Source organism: Lynx canadensis, chromosome E2 (assembly GCF_007474595.2).
Source record: "Lynx canadensis isolate LIC74 chromosome E2, mLynCan4.pri.v2, whole genome shotgun sequence".
Taxonomy (NCBI): Eukaryota; Metazoa; Chordata; class Mammalia; order Carnivora; family Felidae; genus Lynx; species Lynx canadensis.
In genome coordinates, this window is record NC_044317.1 from 41,595,306 (window position 1) to 41,609,937 (window position 14,632).

At 44.5% G+C, this 14,632-nt stretch overlaps 1 protein-coding gene across 1 annotated transcript in view; it reads left to right on the forward strand.

Moving 5' to 3' along the window:
* TDRD12 (tudor domain containing 12) overlaps positions 1 to 14,632 on the forward strand; it is a 71,222-nt gene that overhangs the window by 46,868 nt on the left and 9,722 nt on the right. Inside the window, exons 22-26 of the mRNA XM_030299204.1 lie at positions 937 to 1,036; positions 8,380 to 8,567; positions 9,328 to 9,538; positions 10,538 to 10,630; positions 12,729 to 12,901. Coding sequence (XP_030155064.1) covers positions 937 to 1,036; positions 8,380 to 8,567; positions 9,328 to 9,538; positions 10,538 to 10,630; positions 12,729 to 12,901 — 765 coding nt within the window. The remainder of the gene's footprint in view (positions 1 to 936; positions 1,037 to 8,379; positions 8,568 to 9,327; positions 9,539 to 10,537; positions 10,631 to 12,728; positions 12,902 to 14,632) is intronic.

Genomic DNA, 14,632 nt, shown 5'->3' on the forward strand with positions numbered 1-14,632 from the left:
TTTGCTCCAGTGGCCTTTATTTAAAACATCAATGTGTTGTCACTCAGTTGGTGCCTTTGACATAAACCAGATGATAGCATACGTGGTCCGTTTGTGGACTGTGTTACATTGGTCTCTTTGTTCTTACACCGGTACCACACTTCCTTAAGTACTGTAGCTTATACTTTAGCAAGTCTTGGAACCTGGTATGCAAATTCTCCAACTTTGCTCTTTGTCAAGGTTGTTTTGACTTTTAAGTCCGCTCCATCTCCACATACATTTTGGAATAGGCTTGTCAGTTTCTTCAGAAACATTGTCTGAATTTTGATAGCATGTGTGTTGATACTATAAATCAACTTGGAGAGGATGGTTATCTTAACAGTCACGGGAGCCTTCTCCCTGATCCGGACATGATACCAGTGCTTGATCTGTGATCACTGGGACTGGGTAGGAGGAGTCTAGTATCTATCAGATAACTATTGACATTAACTTTTTTGAATTATGGTACATTAAACAGGTTATTAGTGGCAGTTTCTATTATGCCTTTAAACAGAATACTGACTTTTGAAACAGAAGCTCTGTTTTCTCAGTTTGGGTTACAGAGTGACTTCTGGTTTAGAGGTTATTAGTAGCCTTTGTTGTGGGTTGTGGGGATGAATTTCTGATTTCAGGGTCTTTGTTTTGGAAGTACATTTTGTTCATTTACAGACTGTATAGAGAAATAATGAAGTAACTCTTGAAGTTTATTTAGTGTTAATTAAATTTTAGGACCCTTTTTCAGTAATGTGCATGTTGTTAGTGTCTAAAGTATTTAAAATGGTTACTTAACTTTAAAGTATTTGGAATAAAAGTTCTCTGATTTCAATTACAGATTAATTTCCCTGAAGAATACTTTAAAATACATTAAAATTACTGTTTTTTTGTTTGTTTTTAAAACCCAGTTACTTTTTTTTTCAGAGACAAAAGGATCTGTCCTGATCGACACCATATTAATCCAGAAATAGACATGCCAAGGAAATTATCCAACCAAACTCTACCAACATTTGGATACATCAAAGTAAGTTTTGCTGAAGATCCTTTTGTCCAGTAATTAATGACCATTTTAATGAACATATTCCATTCATAGGAACAGAATAATTATGACGCTATTGTACCACCATTAATGTGACAGTAGCCATGTGTCCTTATGAGATGCCTTATTTCAAGACCCCAGTTTATTTAGAAAACCAACATCAAATGGAGAAAATAGATAAACCAACCTCAACAATCAAAGGATTTTTTTTTAGTTGTACTTTCAGAAAGAAAGTTGTTTCCATTGGGGACTATTAAAAATAGTGCAGTGATAACACATGTCTCTTCACGATATCCATGGTCCTTTGAGGAAATTCTGAAATGTAGATAAAGTTGCTGACTTAAGAGTTTGTCACTTTGTTTTGAATCCTTTTTAATACTTATTCTTTTCTTCTTTTTGTTTTTAAATTTTTTTTGATGTTTATTCATTTTTGAGAGAGAGCACAAGCAGGGGAGGGGCAGAGAGAGAGGGAGACACAGAATCCAAAGCAGGCTCCAGGCTCCGAGCTGTCAGCACAGAGTCCAATGTGGGGCTCGAACCCACAAACCGGGAGATCATGACCTGAGCCGAAGTCGGACACTTAACTGACTAAGCAACCCAGGCGCCCCTCTTCCTTTCTTCTTGAGTTCAGGACTTCTTTTTACCTTCCCTTTTCCCTAAAGCAACTATGTTCTGCTCATTTGTGCCGTTCTGTCTCCCTAGTTGTTACCTCATTTCTAAGTTTTTCTGGTCTATGTACCTTTATACATGTTGTTTATCATGTATGTCTCTCTCTCTATGTATGTATATATATGTGTGTGTGTCTATATATGTGTGTGTGTGTGTATATGCGTATATATATATATACATATATATATATATTCTCTCTCCCTCTCGAGAGGATTATATATATATATGTATATATATACATACACACACACACACACATATATATATACACACACACCTGTGGGGCTTGAACTCACAATCTCAAGATCAAGAGTTGCATGCTCCACTGACTGAGCCAGCCCGGCTCCCCATTATTTTCTTAATTAACAAGAGGAAAGGTAGCTTGTTTTCAAGTTGAAGGGTACAGTTTTGATCTAGGTTGTGGATACATCTTTCCCAGTGACTCCCCTATTATCTGTAGGGACTGTTACTCTCCTTATTCTCTTTTTTGTTATAACTTAATATGGAATTTGGTCTTAATTCTTTGCTACAGCTCCTTTTCAGATAAAATATATTTCCCTTGAATTTTAGAATGTCTGAGTCAGGGGAACATTGATAATTTCCAAGTTTCCTTTTCTGCTGTTTCTTTCTTGTAATTAAAATAGGTGGGGACATAGTTTCTGAGATTGTGCAGATTTCTGGCTCCATTTCTGTCTCCCACATGCATCTGGCCCTTCATCTCTGTTGTCTTTGGATGGATAGTTTGGAGACTTCCTGGGGCTCCAGCCTTCACCCACTGTTGGAATGGAAGAAAACCTGCCAGGCTCAGTTGCTCCCGTCTTACTGGCCTCCCCCCACCCCCCCCACCCCCGCCCCCGGCCCCACCCACAGTGTTTCCACTGAGTACCTCTAGCCACTTGTGGACTCCTGTGTTTAGGCCCATCTGTGTTTAGGCTCTTGCATGTGCTTCTTCCTGCACAGAGAGTGATACACGCAGGCTTCGTGATGCGGCTGGGTTTGGCTCATCTGCTTATTTTGTTGTTGTTGTTTAAATTAATAGATACTTTACTTATGTATTTTTAAATGATTATTTTTAAGAGAGAAAGCACGTGTATGTGCACGCTCACAAATCAGGGAGGAATAGAGAGGGAGACAGAGGATCTGAAGCGGGCTCTGTGCTGACAGCAGAGAGGCCGATGTGGGGCTTGAACTCACAAACAGTGACATCGTGACCTGAGCCAAAGTTGGACGCTTAGCTGACTGAGCCATCCAGGCACCTCTAGACATTTATTTAAAAAAAATTTTTTTTTTCAACGTTTATTTATTTTTGGGACAGAGAGAGACAGAGCATGAACAGGGGAGGGGCAGAGAGAGAGGGAGACACAGAATCGGAAACAGGCTCCAGGCTCTGAGCCATCAGCCCAGAGCCTGACGCGGGGCTCGAACTCATGGACCGCAAGATCGTGACCTGAGCTGAAGTCGGACGCTTAACCGACTGTGCCACCCAGGCGCCCCGATATTTATTTTTTAGAGCAGTTTAAGTTTACAGAAACACTGAACAGAAAATACAGAGTTCCTGATACCACCCCAACAGCTTCCCCTATTAGTAACATCTTGCATTAGTGTGGCACATGTGTGACGATAGATGAGTCAGCGTTGATACGTTTAGTTGTTAACTGAAGTCTGTAGCTTACATTAGGATTCATTCCCTGTAGCGAACATTCGGTGGATTTTACCAAATGCAGAGTGACACATGACTCTACATTGGTGCCACAGAACTCTTCAACGGCTCAGGACCCCCCTGCTCCACCCTTCCTCTCTTCCCTGAAACTCTCAGCAGTCGCTGATACTTTACTGTCTCATATTTTTGTCTTTTCTAGAATGTCATACAGTTGGAACTGTACCTTATGTAGGCTTTTCTGGCTTTTTTCATTTTTCAAACTGGCTTCTTTTTATCCCTTAATAGGTCATTTCTTTTTATTGCTCAGTATACCATAGTGTATCCATTCACCTTTTGAAGGACATCTCACTTGCTTCCATGTTTTGGCAATTATGAATAAAGCTATGGTAAATATTTGTGTGCAGGTTTTTGTGCAGACGTAAGTCTTCAACTCATTTGGATAATGACAAGGAATGCGATTGTTGGCTTGTATAGTAAGGCTGTTTTTCTCCGTAAGAAACTGCCCCACTGTTATCTGAAGTGACTGCACCATTTGTATTCCTACCAGCAAAGAATGAGAGGTCCTGTTGCTTCACTCCTCTCCAGTAGCTGATGTTGTCAGCGTTTCGGATTCTGGCCATGCCAGTAGGTGTGTAGTGGTACCTGATTGTTTCAATTTGCAGTTCCCTGATGATGTTTGATGTTGGGCATCTTTTCGTGTGCTTACTTGTCACCCGTATGTCTTCTTTGGTGAGCTCTCTGTTCAGGGTGTTTTGCCCATTTTTTAATTGGGTTGTCTGTTTTCTAATTGTTGAGTTTTAAGAGTTCTTTGTAGATTTTGGATACCAGTCCTTTATCAGATACGTGGTTTGCAAAAATTTTCTCCTAGTCTTGTGGCTTGTCTTTTCGTTCTCCTTAGAGTGCCTTTTGCAGAGCAGAGGTTTTTAATTGTAATGAAGTCCCAACTTTCCACTTGTTTTTCTCATGGAATCATGCTTTTGGCATATCCACAGAGTCATCATGAAACCCAAGGTCACTTAGATTTTCTCCTTTGTTATCTTCCTCATCTGCTTTTATTTTGGGGTCTGTGGGGATATTTTGTCAATTAGCTTTGTTGTAAAGTATGCCCCCGGTATTTGGTTTTGCCATCTCATTGCTCTGTCTTTACATGGGGATTCAGAGTCAAAACACATGACACTTCATCACTGTCACCTTCCCAGAACCCCTCTAACCAGATCCTCCCTTTTAATCTGCTCTGTTGAGGTTCAGTGTGCATACAGTAAAAATCATTATTTTAAATGTATAGTTTGTTGAGTTTTGAGAAATATGTACAATCATGTAACCACTGCCACAGTCAAGATATGAACATTATTATTGCCTCAGAAAGGTCTCTCCTGACCCCTCATCCCCAACCCCAACTCCTGGCAGCCACTGGACTTGCTTTCTGTCACTAGACCTTTGTGTTTACTAGAATTTCTTATAATGGAATCATACAATACGTAGTCTTTTGAGTCTTATCTCTGTTATTCAGCGTAATGCTTTTGAGATTCACCTTTTTCCTTATCGAGTAGGATTCCCGTGGATTGCCTGTCTGTTCACAAGTTCATGCCATTTGAGTTGTTTGCAGTTTCTGGCTGCTGTGAATTTCTGTGTTACAAATCTTTTTAGATCTGTATCTTCATGTTTTTTGAGTGAGACAGTGGAATTGCTGGCTCATATGATTGTGTGTGTGTGTGTGTGTGTGTGTGTGTGTGTGTGTGTGTGTGTGTAAGAACTCGCCAAACCGTTTTCTATAGTGGTGGTACCATTTTACATTCTCACCAGCATTGCATACAAGAGTTCCAGTAGGTGCATATTCTCAATACATGGTGTTCTCAGTCTTTAATTTTTGCCACACCATTGCATTTGCACAGATAATCTTATTTGTGTTTCTCTGGTGATAATCTTGGACCTCTTTTCACTGCTCATTTGGCCCTTTGTATCTCTTTTATGAACTCTCTTTTCATACTTTTTTGCCCATGTTTTTGCCTATTTTTAAATGAGTTGTTGAGTTTAAGAGTTCTTCATGTATTATGGGTATCCTTTGTCAGATAAATTGCTAATATTTTCCCTTGGTTGAAAAGCAGAAGTTTTTAATTTTGATGAAGTCTTCTTTCTCACTTTTTTATTTTACATTTTGTGCTTTTCATGCCATAAGAAATCTTTGCCTATCCTACGATTGCAAAAATTTTTCCCTATTTTTTTATTCTAGAAGTTTTTTGGTATTACATTTAGGTCTGTGATCCATCTCAAATTAATGTGTGTGTGTGGGGGGGTATGGATAAGGGGCAAATTTTTCCCTTATAGATAAATGGTTGCACTAGCATCATTTATCATAAAGACCTTCGTTTCCCCTTAAATTACACTAGTACCTTTGACATAAATTAGGAGACCATATTTGTGAATTATGAATTTTTTCTTCTATTCTTTGGTCTGTTTGTGTACCCTTGTAAGGTGCCACATTGGTTTGACTACTGTAGCTTTATAAATAATCCTGGAGACTGGTAGGGAGGTCTTCCCAACTTGCCTGTCGTCTTTAATATCCTTCTGACATTGAAAAATTTTAAAGCAGCTTGCTAGTTTCTACTTAGAAGCCTGATGGGATTTCAAAGGGCATTGCATTGAGTCTATAGATTAATATGGGAAGAATTGACAATAAGTATCTTAACAATACTGAGTCATCTTGTCCATTTACATGGTATAGCTATCACTCCATTTATCTAGGTCATCTTTAATTTCTCTAAGCAACGTGTTATAATTTTCGGTAGGCTGATCTTGTATTTTGGTAACTTTATCCCTCATAGGTCATGTTTTTGGACATTAATGTTATTTTTCTTTAAACTTCATTTTCTGATTATTTAGAAATGCAGTTGATTTGTGTGTCCTTACCTTGTATCCTGCAACTGTAACAAAGTGAATTAGTTATGTGCAGGACTGTTGGTGAGAGTGGAGTCAAAACAGGCAGGGGTGTGACTAGAAGGGACCCTTCCGGTGTGCCCAGGACCAGGGATTTTCTGGGCACATGCGATGTTTAGTGCTGAAAGCAGAAAGGCCCCAGACAAACCAGGATGAGCTGGTCACCCTTTCTGGAGGCCTCCTTTGGTCCACAAGCTTCTTTTTGCCCCCTCTATTCTGCCAACTTAATGTGTCTTCAGATGTGCTAATGCCATGCAAAGGTGATAACCACAGACTGCCACATCTGGGGCCTGGATTTTGTTCACTGTGTGTGCTGAGGTCTGTGAGGCTTAACACAGAGGCTCCTAAACTGGGAAATATGGGGGAAAAGAAACTCTCCCCTTTACTCCTGTCACCTTAAAACAATCATCATTAGCATCTTAGTACATTTAGTTTGTCATTTTTCTTTGTGCATCCTTTATTTCTTCTTAATTTTTTAAAATATTTATTTTGGAGAGAGACAGAGTACGAGCAGGGGAGGAGCAGAGAGAGAGGGAGACACAGAATCTGAAGCAGGCTCCAGGCTCCGAGCTGTCAGCACAGAGCCTGAATACGGGGCTCAAATTTGTGAACCGTGAGATCATGGCCTGAGCCGAAGTTGGACGCTTAACCAAATGAGCCGCTCTTTGTGCCCCTCGTTGTGCATATTTTAAAAGATTTGTCGTTGGTGTCTATATTATGTCCTGCTTAGCTCTCGGAACGTCATAGCGGGCATATTGTCCGTACCACCGTGTGGTCACTGTCTGCCATCATGCAGTGGGCCTCTGGATGGTGGGGGAGAAGGCTTCCCTGGCAGAGGCCATCTGTCATGCAGGAAGGGATGCCGGGCTCCCTGCCTGGGATGGCGGCGGGCCTGAGTAAGCACTGAGCGTTTATTCAGGCAGCTTCCTCCACGGTGCTGCAGAATGGCTGGCTCGGGACCCGTGACAGACATGCTACCTGTCCTCCTGTTGGGAGGGTCTGCAGTGGACAGGTGAGTCAGAAAGATGGTGACACGTGCTGTGGAGAAGGTGAAATGCAGCAGAGTCCCAGGGGGTATTCTGGGTACACGTGCTGGAGGACAAGGGGCCTGTGGAAACTGTGGGCAGGGAGGGACTCCGAGGGGTCAGCTACACTGAGAGCCGAATGAGAAGGATCCGGCCACGGGAAGATCTGGGGAGGATTGTTCCGGGGAGAGGAACCAGCGAATCCCCCCAGCAGAGTTAACATGGAAATGTTCGTGGCACAGGACAGGGCTTGTTGGCAACGAGAGGGGGAGAATGTCCAGCAGTGGAGCCTGGGGGCGCCACAGAGGAGGGCCGTGGGCTGCCAGCCCCATGACATTGATCGTGAGGGGTGACCCTGCCCCTCCTTGCCTGCCCCTGCCTCCCAGTGAGCAGTACCTTCTCTGCCGGTAACTGTTCTGTCCTGGTGCCTGCTGCCAGTAGCTCGTGACTCCCCACCTTCACGTGGACGTTTTGCTACGTGTCTAGACCGTCTTCTCCATGCTTTTGCTAACATACGTGCTCCCCGGCGTTGCTCCTCGTGCACTGCCCACCCTGCATACACTTGCCTGTGCAGAGCTGTCTTTCTGCTCGTGTGCCGGCACATCTGTCAGCCCGTGGGTTGCTGGGGGTCCCTCTAGGACATGGCTCGTCTCGTATCCCTAGCGCCTCATACACCATAGGCCCTCGATTCGGTACTGCCTGTTACGGGAACACAGCTCAGAAAGAGGTCCAGACCCAGGGATGCTATTTAAGAACAACAAAGTGCAGTTAAGTAAGCAAAGGAACACTTACAATTTACAATGAAGCTTTAAAGTAACGAGGCTAACAAAGTCTTCCCGTAGGGTTTAAAGTGAAACCACACTTATTTGTGAGTCCGCTAAGGTTTCCTGTTGTTTGTTGGCCTGTTTCCTCGTTTGCATTTCCGTCCCTGCTGGCCTGCTTTGGGCCCTTTGGTCACGTGCTGATTTCGGCAGGTGCCTTTTTGGCTTAGATTGAGTTTGTTTTCTAGATATGTTTGCTGTTTCTTTTTGTTCCCCCAGATAATACCCTTTTATATTTTGAATGCAACGCATTACTTTGGGCGTATAGTTGATAAGCACGTGGATCTTTATGCAACCCTTAATGCTGAAATGAACGAGTATTTTAAGGGTAACAGCAATAACACAGCTGTTGAAAAGGTGGAAAAATTTGGATTATATGGATTAGCAGAAAAAACACTTTTTCACAGGTAAAGGTCTATTTATTTCGTCTCTAAAAGTTGGGAAGCATTTGTCCCAGTGGTTTCGAATCCCTGTTTTGACCCGTGTCCATGTGACCCAGTGTGCACGTACGCAGCCTGGCTGCCGGCCGGGAGGGTGGTGGCAGCATCGCGTCCCCCCGCAGCTGCCTGGCACGGCGCCGTGCCTGTGACTTATCCAGCCCTGGGCTCCTGAGCACAGAGCGTGGAGGACAGCGTATCACTCACACACCGGTTCCTGAGCCGTCGCTCTGTGCCCCCTACAGGCACACTTACATCATTCCTGTAAAGCTGTAAAGTGGGTCCCATCTTACAGATGAGCAAGTTGAGCCCCGGCGAGGTCACCTAGATTATGTGACCTCAGCTTAGTAAATGGCACAGCCGGTGTTCCGACACCGGCAGTCTGCCTCAGGGACCTGCTCACGCCCGTGGTTGGCAGTCCAGACTCCGCTCGGTGGAGCCTAGAATGAGAACCTTCGGAAGTTCACCTTACTGTGTTGATTTTCGTTGTGTTGTCAGATAAGGGGATTTACTCCATTCAACGGTACTACCCAGTTTTTATTCTTCTACGTACTTGAATTAAGCCATTCTGAGTGCTCGTGACAGCGCCAGTTAATTTTTATTTCTAGTTTGGAATAAAACTGTGCAGTTAGGGTCTTTTTATACGTTTTGGATGTAATGACTAGGTTGAGGCAAAGATTGTGTTCCTTTGGGATCTCTGTGTCAAACTGAAGCCACTGTTGTTCTCCAGGGTTGAGGTGTTGGAGATGAGCCAAAAAGCAGACAGCTGGGGCCCGGACAGCGTCCTCGTCAAGTTTATAGACGAAGGCCGGACTGGACTCGTCACGAGACACCAATTGCTGCCTCTCCCAGAAAATTTCCACGCTCTGCCCCCGCAGGCAGTGGAGTTCATTGTTTGCAGAGTGAAACCCGCTGACAACGAAGTTGAATGGAACCCAAAGGTAAGTTATTTTGGCTTTTTATGTCCTGTTGACTTTGAGAATATACACAGAATGGAGGTTTATTTGAGTGTAGGCAGAATGCGTCCTGGTCCTGGCCAGTTAACGCAGCAGTTGCTTGGGTCCCTGCTGGTGCGGGAATGCGCTGACAGCTGCCGTCCCAGAGCCAGCTCCCAAGCCCCAGAGAATTGCCTGGCACCGTCGTCATCATTAGCGCTCACGGTCTTGGAATTGGCATAAAATATGCATTGCTATGCAATAAATTGGCTGTCAGCTCGAGAAGAAACAGTGTAAGCACCAGGCGAATGCCGCTGGCAGACGGGGGTGGGGCCCCCGGGGGCCCGGGTGATGGATATTCTCTGGCCAGGCGGGGTAGCTCCCCTGCGGTTGGGACGATGGTCAAGGAGAGAGAGTCTGGAAGGGACATTTCCTCTGGGCTCCTCAGGAGGAATAGCTAGCATGTCACCTCGCAGACCGGATGAGGCACTGAAGGTGAAGGTGCACGGAAGACTGATCCCACGTGGGCTCACCTGGCTGTCCAAGGCGGGTGGGCTTTCTCGGGGGTAAAATGTGCCTGAGAGAGTACTCAGGCACGTCTGGTCTGCTGTGGGCTTGCGTGAGGGAAAAACAGCCACGTGCCTGCGAAAGGGTACATGGAAGCCCGGGGCCCCTCAATTCCAGGGCGCTTCGTTCTCATTGAGCTTCCAAAGAAATGGGCATCCATACTTTGAAGACTTGTTCACAGAGGAGAGAGGATACTTGGCCACAGTGGGAAACATGCAGCTTGGGAGTCCAGAAGTGCCGTGTGCGCTGTCCTCACCGAGCCCCACGGCTCAGTACCCTTGTCCACAGAGGGGCACCATGGCCTCTGTGACCCCCCTCACGGGGAGGTGGGAAGGCACAAGGAAATACACGGAACAGGTTTTTGCAAAAGTACACAGCATAAACGGGATAAGAGATTTTCTTAAAGGTTCGGATAAGTTACCTCTTTTACTTTTTCAGATCACTAGGTACATTCATCATAAAATCATTGGGAAATTGCATGATGCGAAAGTGATACTGGCTTTAGGAAACACAGTGTGGGTCGACCCAATGGTGAGTGTGTGTTTTTCTTTAAAGAAATCTGTGTTTGAATGGGCCCCTGAAATTATTCATATTATTCTAATTTGTGGCTTGAATAATTGTTTGCCTCGAATAAATGGAGGTTTTGGGGGATCTCTGTGTTAGGGAGAGTTGGTTTTTTTTTTTTTTTTTTTTTTAATTTTTTTTTCCAACGTTTATTTATTTCTAAGACAGAGAGAGACAGAGCATGAACGGGGGAGGGGCAGAGAGAGAGGGAGACACAGAATCAGAAGCAGGCTCCAGGCTCTGAGCCATCAGCCCAGAGCCCGACGCGGGGCTCGAACTCACGGACCGCGAGATCGTGACCTGGCTGAAGTCAGACGCTTAACCGACTGCGCCACCCAGGCGCCCCAGGGAGAGTTGGTTTTTTACATATTATTTGGGTCATGAATTTGGTTGTAGATTTCTTGTATAAGAGAATCCTTTACACTATAACCCAGCACTCATGATGGAGACAGGCGTTTTGAACTCTCCTTGCTCCATGTGACAGTCTCTGATATTTATAATTCTGTTCCACTTTTTCAAGGTTTGGTTGTACACTATTAAGTCAGTTTCACAGTCCTCTGTCTCCACTGGTGGTGGTGGCCCCACGTGGGATCGGTCATGTCAAGGATTCTTGGGCTTTCAAAAATAGGTTTCGGGGCGCCCGGGTGGCTCATTCGGTTGAGTGTCCGACTTGGGCTCAGGTCATGATCTCACGGTTAGTGAGTTTGAGCCCCGCGTTGGGCTCTGTGCTGACCGTTCAGAGCCTGGAGCCTGCTTCAGATTCTGTGTCCCCCCTCCCCATCCCCCATTTGCTGTTTCTCTCAAAAATAAATAAACATGTAAAAAAAATGTTTTTTTGAAAGGTAGGTTGAATTATGGTTACAGTTTCTGCCTCATTCCTTCAGCAAATATTTATTGAGCACTAATATTTACGTGTTAGGTCCTGTGTGGGAGCACTTGGCTTCTGTCCATGAACAAGAACTCCTACCCTGAGAACCCTGCTTTTCAATTTGAAGTTTTGCTCCATTGGACTTAAATTAGTATGATGATAAGATTTAAAGGAATCCAGTTCTTAAGAATTGTTCCACTAGAAGTTATTTTTATGAGACTGGAAAAGCCTTAACACTTACAACAAGAAGCTTGGGTGTAAGATTTAGGGGTTCAGAAGAGAAAATGATTTTCACTAGAGAAGGTAGAGGTTGCCAGTTTAGGTAAATGAAGATTTGGGGTCTTCAGTTTCTGTAATAGTCAATATTCTGGTTGTTTAATGGAGAAGAAAAAATATGGAAACTTGATTAACTGATTTTGAAAACTATAGCTGAGAAAATGAAGAAGCTAAAACAGAAAACCCACCTGGCGTCTGCTCCCGCAGCTCCGAAGTATAGCGCTGTCCGTGGCTCGGTGGAGGGGAGACAGACCCCCACACCTGCTTCCTTCTCCACCCAGCCCAGCTCAGCCCCCAGTCGAGTGGAAAGAGGCGCCTGCGCCATTCCCAGGTGGGAATGTGTTCTCGGTGTTCACTTCGGAAAGTGCTCCCGCTGCTTCCCCTGCCATGAAAGGACCGCGCGGTCCTGGGTCTGCACCTCCCGTCAGCAGGAATCAGGATGTTGCAGAACTTCATATTCTATCCACATTAAAATTGATGAGAGTATTTTGGTCGCAGGAGAAAACCCAGTGGAGGAAACTTTCCAGAACATGGGACTTAGGGCCTTGGCGTAGCCCCTCTCTGGGCGCCAAAGTCTCCGAGCCTTGGGGTCCTCCTTGTTAGGAGAGGTGAAAATACTCAAGTAATTAAGTTAGAAAGTTAGAAAGTAAGAGTTGTGTGTGTGGTCCTTGCATTATAGATTGGTCTCAACTGGGGGTTTTACTCCAGGATTCAGTTTTGGGCCTCCCAACCCCAGACCTCACCATACTTCTGCAGTGTGGGGGCAGGTTCTGGAAGCATCTCACGTGTGACTTCTGATGCGGCAGAGGGAGGCCCATGTGCACCAAACATTGCACGGTGAATCGCGGGGTCACCGAGAGCATGTTTGATTTAAAAGTTCACGGTGTGATCCCTGCAAATGTGCTTTTTCTTTGATTCAAGGTGCACGTTACAAAACTGTCAAATCTGAAAACTTCTGTCATTGATTATAACGTTCGTGCTGAAATTCTGTCAATGGGAATGGGCATTGACAACTCAGAGCATATGGAATGCCTGAAGACGTTACAGGAAGGAGTTAAAACACCACCCGGTGAAGAAAGCTTAAGCCAAGCCCCGTAAGTGGACTTTTTTTTTTTTTTTTTTTTTTTTTAACTTGAGAGACAGTGTGTGTGTGAGCAGGGCAGAGGGAGGGAGGGAGGGAGAGGGGGAGAGAGAGAGAGAGAGAGAGAGAGAATGAATCCCAAGCAGGCTCCAAGCTCAGCGTGGAGCCCGACGCAGGGCTCAAATCCCACAACCCTGGGATTACAATGAGCCAAAATCAAGAGTCGGATGCTCAGCTGATTGAGGCACAGGCACCCTTGTAAGTGGATTTTTGTCTCCCTTTTGGAAGAGCTGTTTTTGGGGACTATAACTCACAAGTGTTCGAGATTTTTTCTTTCTTTCTTTCTCTCTTTTTCTTTTTTTTTTGAAAGTTGACTAGGTTACTGAGTCTCCATGTTTCTATCGCTCAGCTTCGATAATTTCTCAGACTTGGGAATCTTATTTTATCCACACCCCAATGCCCATTTTTTTGCTTTGGGTGGAATATTATAAAACAGATGCCAGACATATTGTTTTACCTGTATCTCTTGCCAAATCAGCTTTTGTTATCTTTTTTCCTGACTGCACACACACAGAACAGTATATACACCGTAAGTGTAGTTTGGTGGGCTTTCTGAACACAGAAGCCAAGCCTGAATCAGAAAGAGGGCGTGAGTCCGTGCCACCCCCTGCCCCTTCCCCGAGGGCAGCTGCCACCCTGACCTGGAAGAGCATGGATCGCTCTACCCTGATTTGTACTTTGTTCGAAGGGAGTCAAGCAGTATGTCTCTGGTCTGGCTTCTTGGGCTGGGCACAGCTTGTGAAATCCATCCATGTTGTGCATGTGGCTGTAGGTCGTAAAATCTTAACTGCCACATGACATTCCATTGTGTGAATGTACTGTAGTTTGTTCACCCCGCCTGCTGTTGGTGGGAGGAATCTCCCCGCTCTGAGCCGCTTCTGGTGGTGGTTAAGACACATTCTCCTGCCTGTGTTTTGGTGCATGTATAGGTGTTACTCCTTGAGGCTGGTATTTTGCAATCTGTGTGTGTTGTGTGAATGAGCCCGGGTTGCATCGTTTTCACTTCTCTTCCTTTTATGCAAATATACCTGAAAAAAAAAACAAACTTGGATTCTTCGACACTTTGTGGGACTGTTGCTTTCCTCTACCCAAAATTCCTTGACTTCCTGCCTCTGAGACTCCATCACAGCCCACACACCCCGCCACATAAACGGGACAGTCTGCGTGTCTGGTAAACATCAACGTCCCACAACTTCACCCTCACATTTGTTTGGCTTTCTTAACGTCAGGACAGAGTTACTTTGTACTCTTTCAGTTTAATTTTTGTGCCTGTGCGCCTTTTAAAAATCCATTTTTTAAGGGCAGTTGCCACCTTCATTTCTATTCATCCTCTCCTTCATGAATAAAAGGACCAGTAATTGCTTTCCATCTTTTCCTAGTGTAGGGCTTTCTTTCCCTGTTTTTTTCAGAAGAAATAGATAAGCTTGACATTGTAGGGTGTAGTCTTTATTATAACCAAGATTAGAGACATAATCTGATTTTTTTTTTCAGATGGGCTTTAAAAAATTTTTTTTTAATGTTTATTTACTTTTTGAGAGAGAGAAACAGAGTGTGATTGGGGGAGGGGCAGAGAGAGAGGGAGGGAGACACAGAATCTGAAGCAGGATCCAGGCTCTGCATTATCAGCACAGAGCTCAACGTGGGGCTCAAACCCACGAACCAGGAGATCGTGACCTGAGCTGAA